Source organism: Pteropus alecto, unplaced genomic scaffold, assembly GCF_000325575.1.
Source record: "Pteropus alecto unplaced genomic scaffold, ASM32557v1 scaffold20, whole genome shotgun sequence".
Taxonomy (NCBI): domain Eukaryota; kingdom Metazoa; phylum Chordata; class Mammalia; order Chiroptera; family Pteropodidae; genus Pteropus; species Pteropus alecto.
In genome coordinates, this window is record NW_006436298.1 from 23,283,481 (window position 1) to 23,292,424 (window position 8,944).

Genomic DNA, 8,944 nt, shown 5'->3' on the forward strand with positions numbered 1-8,944 from the left:
TGTCTGGTGGGGAGAGGCGGTGCCGTGGATCCGTCTGGCTGCGCGGGTGTGCGGTGTGTATGTGTGTGCGATGTGCTTGCGTGTGCGTGCCAGAGCTCAGCGTTTCTGGAGGAGGAGAGGGAAGGAAGAGAACGTGGGAATGTGGCTTTCTCCTCTGTGTGGCACGCTCCCTGGATGAGTTTCCCGACACAGACACACACGTACACAGAGGTGGAAAGAGAAGAGTACGCCCAAATAAATCATAAATAATCCTGCTTTATTGCTGCCTGATTTTCCCTTATCGGAAACCATTCATGTTTGCAGTTGCTGAGGTTATTGAGGGTCGTAAAAACCGGATTCGATCTAAACAAGAAAGATAAAAAACAAAAGCAATACTGTGGAACCCGAAAATATGGGCGGATTCCCGCCCCAGAGATAAATTTCATAGCCATGCGAAACACACGAACATTGGAAATTTAACAGAGTGCCTTACAAATATCAAATTAAATGTAGGCGGTGGTAACGTGCATGTTAACAATTTCTCTTATGATAGATGGTTCAAATTAACTTCTACGAAAGTGTATTAATGTTGCCTTTGAAGGCTCTGGTCTGAGCCTTTGAGAACACTGCCCGCCTTTTTTATTATTGTAACCTGCAAGAGGGAAACATATAAACACCCGAGACAGCAGGTAATGGGGGGAAATATAAACAAAGCCAGAAGGGACGCTGGTGGGGAACAGAGCTGCTCAGATTGAGTATAGGGCCTTGCCCACTGTGAGTAGGGTTAGCTGCAGTTTTACCTCCATTATTGGCACTATTGTTTTAAATTCCTCCATTCAGAGAACAAATAAACTATCCTAATAAATCTATCCTAGAGCCAGGACATCCAAAGACCAAATTAAAACCATTCTTGAGCAGAGATGGCAAAAACCCTTTCCCAAGGCCTTGTTAAACAGTAAGCTGTGGTATAATCTATCAATATTTCTTGGCTTTCATGCGTGAAGAATCGTATTTACATTGTATTAAAATGACTCTTAAATTTGCACAATATTGTAATGTAGCAAATGTAGTATTAATATCGATCTGAACAGCAGATAATTTATTTAGACAAGAGCATCTCATTTGTATGCAGGGTGGACAGAGCCATGGACTTGGACTGCCCCCCTTTTACTTTCAGTGCAAATGCAGGCCTGTTAGTGGGAGAGGGAGTTATTCTTTGCAAGAGGATAAAGTGAGAACCTTAAAACAAATGGAAGATTTATTGAATAGCCTCCTTGGTGTTTGAATGCATTTTATCTTAATAAGTCTTCTTGATGGAAACGTGTTTTTCAAAAGTGACAAAGAGCCTGGGAAGCAGTGACCAGGCTGTTTTAGCTCTGGCAGGCCTAGGGCCTGGCTGATTCTGCACTACCCAGCTCTTTAGCCAAATTAATCAGGAAGCAAGCCAGTGTCAGGGGAGCTGGGGTTTTAAAATCTCATCCAGTGAGGTGTCTTGAAGCAGAAATGTGACTTGGAGCTGGATAGAGGTCTTCTCAAGAAAGGTCTACCCTCCCTTTTCCTTGTCTTCTCTAAGGTCCTTTGAACCCCCTTGACTTATCTGATCTCATGCCCTTTCCCAGAGAGAGGCAAGGACTGTGCAGGCTGCAGGGAAGACTGTGGAATTATTTAGCTTTTCTTTCAACTTTTCATCCTAAAACCTCTGTGAAAAGTGTTCCTTTTTTAAACGTTTCCTTAAAGAAGTTTCTTAAACCAAGTCTTCAAGGTGCAAGGGAGGCCAAGAAGTGAACAATACCATTATTTTGTTGGAAAATTGCAAACAGAATATCTGATAATGGAAATAGAGCTGTCAGTAGTAATTCACCCCCCTCCCCTGCATATAACACATTTTCACTTTTGACTAAACTTGTTTTGATTGCTAGCCAGAAGGGAATTCATGGGAAGCCTTCTCAAAGTCATCCAACTTTTGAGCAAACTTTGAATGATGGAAAAGACAGTTTTAGACATATTGTCCAATGAGGTTTGCTCCAGTTAAGTATTTGAAGCTGGCACAGGGGTTCCCTGTGGTGGTTTTCACATTTGGCCTCCGGATGGTATGCTTAATCCTTAATATTCTGGACAGCATCCAAGGACTAGGTCATGACCTGAACTTACTTTTTTACAAAATTCATTAATTCATACACCTAAATATTCCCTCAAATAAATGAGAACTTCTCTGAAAGGAGCCATCTAGTTAACATAAATACAATAAATCCATTTTCAGTACAATAATAACTTTGATTTCTAGTTATGGCAGCTGATTACATCTATATTTCCTGCACACTAAACTCTTCTGAATGCACAACATGAAATACATTCTCTGCACTACAAAGGCTAAGCCGGGAGGGCCTGAACAGTAATGGTTATTTATTTACATAATTTCTTTTCCATATACTGTGGAAGAAATATTGAGGGTTCCCACACTGACACTAACATATAAAAGCGAGACATGGATTTTGCACATTCTGCCTCCTTTTCTTATCTGGGGTATATATATAACTCATGGAGTATAAAAATGGACTACATTACACCCCCTGATCACCTAGTTTTGCTACTACAACCACCCAATCGATCTAAGAGCTCATACTGTCTTATACACCGTTGGGGGAATCCTGTTGCAGGAATACCCAGAGTGGGAATGACTATCCAGAGTGGGAAGCGAGGCCCAAAGTTAGGGCTTCAGCTAGAGGGAGGCTGTAGGGCTGGCCAGCTGGCACCTGGCAGTAGGGCCCAACCACAGTCATTCTTACTTCAAAAGAGGAAAGAAATCGAAGCAGTCGGTGCAGGGCCCAAGTATGCCTTTTCTGGGCTTCTCTCCCTTGGAGTGGTCTAGCTGGGAGAAGGGTAGTGATCTTGTACTCTGGGGGCCCTAATTGTAAAAATCAGATAAATATTTTACAGACCTGAGGGGATGCCATATGGGTCTTTAAAAAATCTGCTGGGGTATCAGTGGGTCCTTTTCATTTAGCATTGTCTGAAGTTAAAAGGGATCCTGTGGCATAATAGGCAGATAATGCATGTAAAGCAAGATATATGTAAATATGAGTCTTCATGGTGGCCCTTCAGCAGATTCAGGCTAGCAAGCTGGGCCAAGGGCAGACCTCAGATTCCCCTCCCTAAGCAGCAAAGCCCCAAAGTGCTCCTGCCCTCGCCCTGCTTGTCATAAAACCTCACTGACTTCTCCAGTCAGGCCAGTGTAGATGCACCCAAGCAGCTGGCTAAAGTAATTAGACATCAGAGAGGAACCCAGTCTGGATCTGGGGTCAAAGGAGACTTGCCTCAGAAGTTCTTGGAATATCACTTGTTTTGTTTTTTGGTTTTTTTTTTTTTTTTTTTTCTCGAGGCCATAGCCTTGTAGATGAAGGTGTTAGTATGCTTTGTAAATCCCAGTTCTTGGAAATATAAAGACATAAAGCTCAGAAACTCAGCAGACAGGTTTCACTTTGAATCATTTTCTGTGTCTTCTTAGGGTCACACTTGCCCATTCACAATTATATAATGTTCTTTTGGGGGCATCGCCAGGCATGAATTTCTTCCCAGATCTATATATTAGCAAACTCTGCCTTTGATCTTTAGTCAACCTCCTGACTGGCTAAGGGCTCCTCTGTGATCTTCTTGTTTTTAAAATATGTATTATTAATATAAGAAACAACATGAGTGTTTGAACTAGGAGAGGGAGACTTCACTGCATTCCTCTGATTATACTGTCCCCTCCATTTGCTTGCCTCTAGTTAGTCGATATAGTATAAACTGCTGTCTTGAAATATTTTTAGGAGACCGAGAGGAGCCTTGGTTGATGTGAGATAAATACACAAGTTTTGAGATGCTGTCATAATGTATAGGTGCCTTTTTCCCCCTTAGTCCTACAAAAGGAAGCCTGTCTCCCCAAATCCCCTCTCAACTCCCCACCTCCCAGTTCTGAAGCAACAACAGCAGCTGTCTCTAGCCCAGCTTTGTGTCTGATCGCTGAAGATGTCTCCTTTCTGCAGCCTGGAGTAACTGAGCCATATTCCTTCTGATTATTATATGGCTTACAGAGATGTGACCAATTTTCAATTACTTGATCTAAGACACAGATAGAAGTGTACACTCTCACCAAGGATTTGCTGCAGAGTTCTTGCTTGCATAGATAGTGGATCTCAAATCTTATTTTGCTAAAGCATGGATTTGATCTGATTCCAAACACTGCCTGCCCATGATTCCTTATTCCCTCCCATGTGTTTGTTCACAACACAACTAGGTTTTCTTTGAGGTTTCTGGTTGGGGTCATTTGGGCTTGAAAGGGGGACTCTAAGAAGCTTTTAAGACTGCCTTCAGGCTGCGTATTTCTTCAGGGCTCCTGAACACCCCAAAATCAGAGGCAAAGGGGGCAAAAGTCTTCCCTTTAATGAGCACAGTGGAAGGATGCTCCCCTGCAGGCAGAGGACAGGTTGCAACACAGAGCAAACATGGCTCCAGCATCGTACATTATTTAATCCAAAGGTGAAAGAGGAAAAACAAAGGGACTAGAGAGGTTGCTGCCTCTGCATGTGTGTGCTTCTCTCTCCAGCTCCCCCAGGCTTGGTGGCGGTTTGATTTATTTTATTTGTTGTATTGGGGGTTCAGGGAAGGGAGTGGTGGAAAAAGGAGAAGGGAGGCATGAAGGGGCAGATTTTTTTTCCTTCTATTTCTTTTTTCCTCTTTTCTCCTTAAAAAAAATTGTAATGGCTTGTTACTTGGGCCTTTACTGTTCACTGACCTAATCTTGTGCCCCCTCCCCTTGGTCTCTCCTTCTTGTGACTGCCCCGGGCAGATGCCTGTGGCCTGTCGGATGCCGCCCACATCGAGAGCCTGCAGGAGAAGTCTCAGTGTGCACTGGAGGAGTATGTGAGGAGCCAGTACCCTAACCAGCCCAGCCGCTTCGGCAAACTGCTACTGCGATTGCCCTCTCTGCGCACCGTGTCCTCTTCAGTCATCGAGCAGCTGTTCTTCGTCCGTTTGGTAGGTAAAACCCCCATCGAAACTCTCATCCGTGATATGTTACTGTCTGGGAGCAGCTTCAACTGGCCTTACATGTCTATCCAGTGCTCCTAGACCTTGGGCACTTCCCACCTGCCCCCACCTCCCTAGAGACTCAGAGGACCGGCAGGCCATGGACTCCAAAGCCTGGGGGACACCGGGCAGCTGATGCAGGGTGCAGCGGGCTGGGCAGGCTGGGCAGGGGGGAGGAGGGCCGGGTCAGCAGAAGCAGCCCACTCTGCAGAAATGCAACCTGAGCTGCAAACCAGGAGAAAAAGAGACTCTTTTAGGATCAGATCTGTGAACACATTGGAAAGGAAAGAAAAAAGACCTTGTGTCTGGTGAGAAAAAGAAAACAATCTTTGGAAGAGAGGACCATGAGAATTTTAATAAAACAGAAGGAGACTAATGGACCTTCCAGGATTTATTGTGGACGGATGTGGATATATTCTGTACAGAAAACAACACATGGAAGTGGACTGACTCCTATGTAGAAAGACACACATACACACACACGCACCCCAAACATTGTTATTCATTTTGTAAGATACTAGTCTTTATTTTCATTTTTTGTAAAATTTAAACATCGTATGCACATAAAAAAGGAAACAAGAATTAGGGGAAAATAACATTTTCCAAATAATTATAAAAAATTGTCCTGTGTCTATGTATCTATATCTGTTTTGTATTTTTTTCTGGTTCCAAACCAGATTTCCTGTGATTCTATACTAATAATTTTTGATATAACCCTTTGCTTCTTATAATGAGTGCGATATATGTTGTCAAGGCTGTTCTTCAAGAATTAAAATTGAAGTGAAAATTTAAACAAAAATAAAAGAATTTAGCAAAACCCATGTGTCTGGTTGCTTGACAGATGCCGTCAGTGCAAGAGAACCCTCCAATTAATTTCTACTTATTAAAATGGTGGGGGGGGGCGGTTAAGAAGGGAGAACTTTAAAGGTCCATTACTAAGTTGGCTAGATTTATTTCCTAAAACCAAGCCACTACCTTGATTTTGTAAATTCTGAGAGCCAGAGCTCGGAGGGCCCGGCTGTGCATGGACCATGGTAGTTAGGGAGGGCAGGGAGCCTTGGCTGCCAGTGACATTCGATATGACCTTGTGGGTGGTGGGAGGCTAGCAGCCCCATGTAGCTGGGCCTCAGGCTGGAAGAGGCCGGGTCCTGTGCGGGGAGGTAGGGTGTGGAGTCCCAGGTCATTGCATGCCTCAGTGACTGCAGGTGAGAACCTGCTTGGCTGTAGAGGGTGGAGCAGTAGCAGTGGGGGCCAAGGGAGGGAGAAGGCCCATCAGAAGCTTCCACAACTTCTGCCTGTGCCTGGAGGGTCTGGCTTCTCCCCAGCTCTGGGAGAGAGTTGGGGTCTGTACTGGGAGCCCTGGCTTTGCTTTCCCTAGGGTCTGTTGAAGAGGTGGCTATGGTTTGCCTTTTTCTCCCTACTCTATGACAGAGGTTCCCTGGTGGGCCCTCGAGATCTGTTGGATGGATGGGAGTTCCCCGTGGCACTTGAGGGCGTGGACCTGGAACCTGGGAACAGAGAAGCTAGGTTGGAGCAGGCTCTTCCCAGAAGCAGCCTTAGGGCCCTAGTGGCCAGTCCAGTGCAGAAACCTCCCTCCAGGCCTCTCTCCTTGGGTGTGCTTGTGGGGAGTGGGGGTGCCCCTCTCTGTAACAGCTTTCCAAGAATGAATGATTTATAGGATCACAGTCCACACTGTGAGAACACAAACTGCCAATGGAGCTTTTTCTTAATGTATTAATAAGCCAGATCGTTTAAAAGAACACCTCTCACCTCCTCCCCTTCCCTTAGACCCAAACAGGCCTGGTTTAGGCAAGAACTTCACTTTCATAAGTCATTGGCAAAGTTTTTATTTCAATTTGCTGTCTAGAAGTATCTGGTACCCACCCTCCCACACACCCCACCTCCACCCCACACACCGCCTTTAAAAATGCATTAACATTTTTCCTACACTCCAACCAGCTTGAAGTTTTGATATTCTGGATGCAGCACAGCCCAGGCAATACCATGTTCTCTGTGGAGAAGTCCTGGTAGGTCCATTATCCTAGCCAGCCTGCCTGGAGATGAGCCTCAGCCCTAGGGCGGCTGGGCAGGAGGAGTGTGAGGGGTGTGGAGCCCCTGGGGCGCCAGGACCCTCCTGCCCTCTGAGGTGTCCCTTTCTGCAATGGGCTTCATTCTTTGCTCCACACCCAGAATAATGTCTTAGGGCCTAGCCTGACTTCCCTGCAGATTGGGCACCCAAGGCAAGAGGGTCGTGGGGAGAAATCATATTTAACCACTGACCGCCTCCCAGGAAGCCTAAGGAAGCCCTCCCAGGCTGCTGGATGGCAGAGCCTGGGGATTGAGGTGGGGTGGGCTGCAGCGGGGCGTGGAGGGGGAGGGGAGCCGAGCTGCCGCCAAGCGCTCACCAATCTTTCCTGCTTTACTCGAAATGAGATGTAAATATATTCATTACAGTGTGATCCCTCTGATGAAAACAGATAAACATATTCGTAGGTCGGAAACGTATTTTTCAATTAATTTCAATATGGAAGCCCAAGCCCAGTGTGGGGACTGGCCCGGAAATCGAGGCCTGGGATATACACAGGACTCACTCCAGTATCCAGAGGCGAGAGTGCTAACCTGACTCTTGCCCAAAGGGGCCCAGAATGTTGCCCAATGCCTGGGGAATCCCATCGACCTTTCTAAGCCTGGACTCAAGCCCAGGGCAGACCAGTGCAGGAGAAGGATCCGGCCTCATAGATTCCCTCACAGGCTCGGTCTGGAAATCAGGAGGCCCTGGAGAGAAGTAGAAGGGAGGAGCACGAGGTGCTCTGTTCCCACCCTCGGCAGGCCGTCTGGGGGCCTCCAGCAGTGGAATTCTCCTCTGTAGTCTCCATAGTCCTCACCTGCATTTCACACAGAGAAGACAGTCATCTTCAGAGGTCTCTGTGAGTCTCAACCAGAGCCTCTCAGGGACTTAGGGGCCATGTGAGCGCCCCTGTGGAGCACAACAGGCTGCCCCGCAACCCCCAGGATTTCACTCAGAGCGCGAAGCATTCGCGACCCATGAATCTGCCTGCGCTAAGGGAAGGTTTAGGAGCCAAGGCCGCAGCATCTAACCCACGGGTTGAGCTTTCCGACGACCAGGAAGCATCCTTTCTGCTCCCCGCGATCTAAAGGTTGCTGGGCCTGGCTGACCAATGGCCGTGGACTGAGGCCTCCTCGCAGTGCCGAGGCGACAGCCCCAGTAGTGGCCGGGCTGTACTCGCTCTGTATCCTGTGCTTCCTCAGACTCTGGGACCACTGGGCAGAAGGCGATGTTAGGCAGCTGGGAGTCTCTGCTTAGGTGGCCGCCCGGAGTTCCCTGAGCAGTGAACCCGCCTTGGAGCCAAGCGCCAGGGGGAGCCGGGGAACCAAGGTGTGAGCCCATAGGCAGGTGGAGGCCAGCGGGTCATCTTGGCGCCTGCAGCCCCGCCTTGGCCTGCCAGGCCTTCGCAGTCACAGAGAGTCGGGAGAGGAGGGCTGGGCGGGGTAGAACAGACAAGTCCTCCAGAGCCAGAGGAAATACATCTGAACAGTCGGAGAGTAGCCCACACAAGGTGACTTCCCTCTCGAAATTACCTGTGACATATGAAAGTCAAACGTTCCCTTTTCCAACCTTAACACTTACTGGGCCACTAGAACTTTAAGGGCTTTGAAGTCGGTTTAAACTACTTTAGCCACAAGCTTTTCTGAAAACATCAAAAAGGCAATCTAGGGACGTGCTCTCCTCTCGGAATCTCTAGGGAGTGAGGTTGTGCCTGGTCTGCTGCTGCCGCCGCTGCCGCCGCCGGGGGGACAAGGACTGACGCACCAGGGAGTTAAAATATGACCTTTGCCCGCCTCCACCCCCCACCAACACACACACCCCAACTTGCGA

General features: G+C 47.4%; 1 protein-coding gene across 1 annotated transcript in view; it reads left to right on the forward strand.

Moving 5' to 3' along the window:
- The window catches only part of NR2F1 (nuclear receptor subfamily 2 group F member 1), a 12,974-nt gene extending 7,109 nt beyond the window's left edge, over window positions 1-5,865 (forward strand). Inside the window, exon 6 of the mRNA XM_006913217.3 lies at window positions 4,808-5,865. Within this exon, the coding sequence (XP_006913279.3) occupies window positions 4,808-5,088 (281 nt within the window). The 3' untranslated portion in view covers window positions 5,089-5,865. The remainder of the gene's footprint in view (window positions 1-4,807) is intronic.
- Window positions 5,866-8,944: the final 3,079 nt, after the last annotated feature.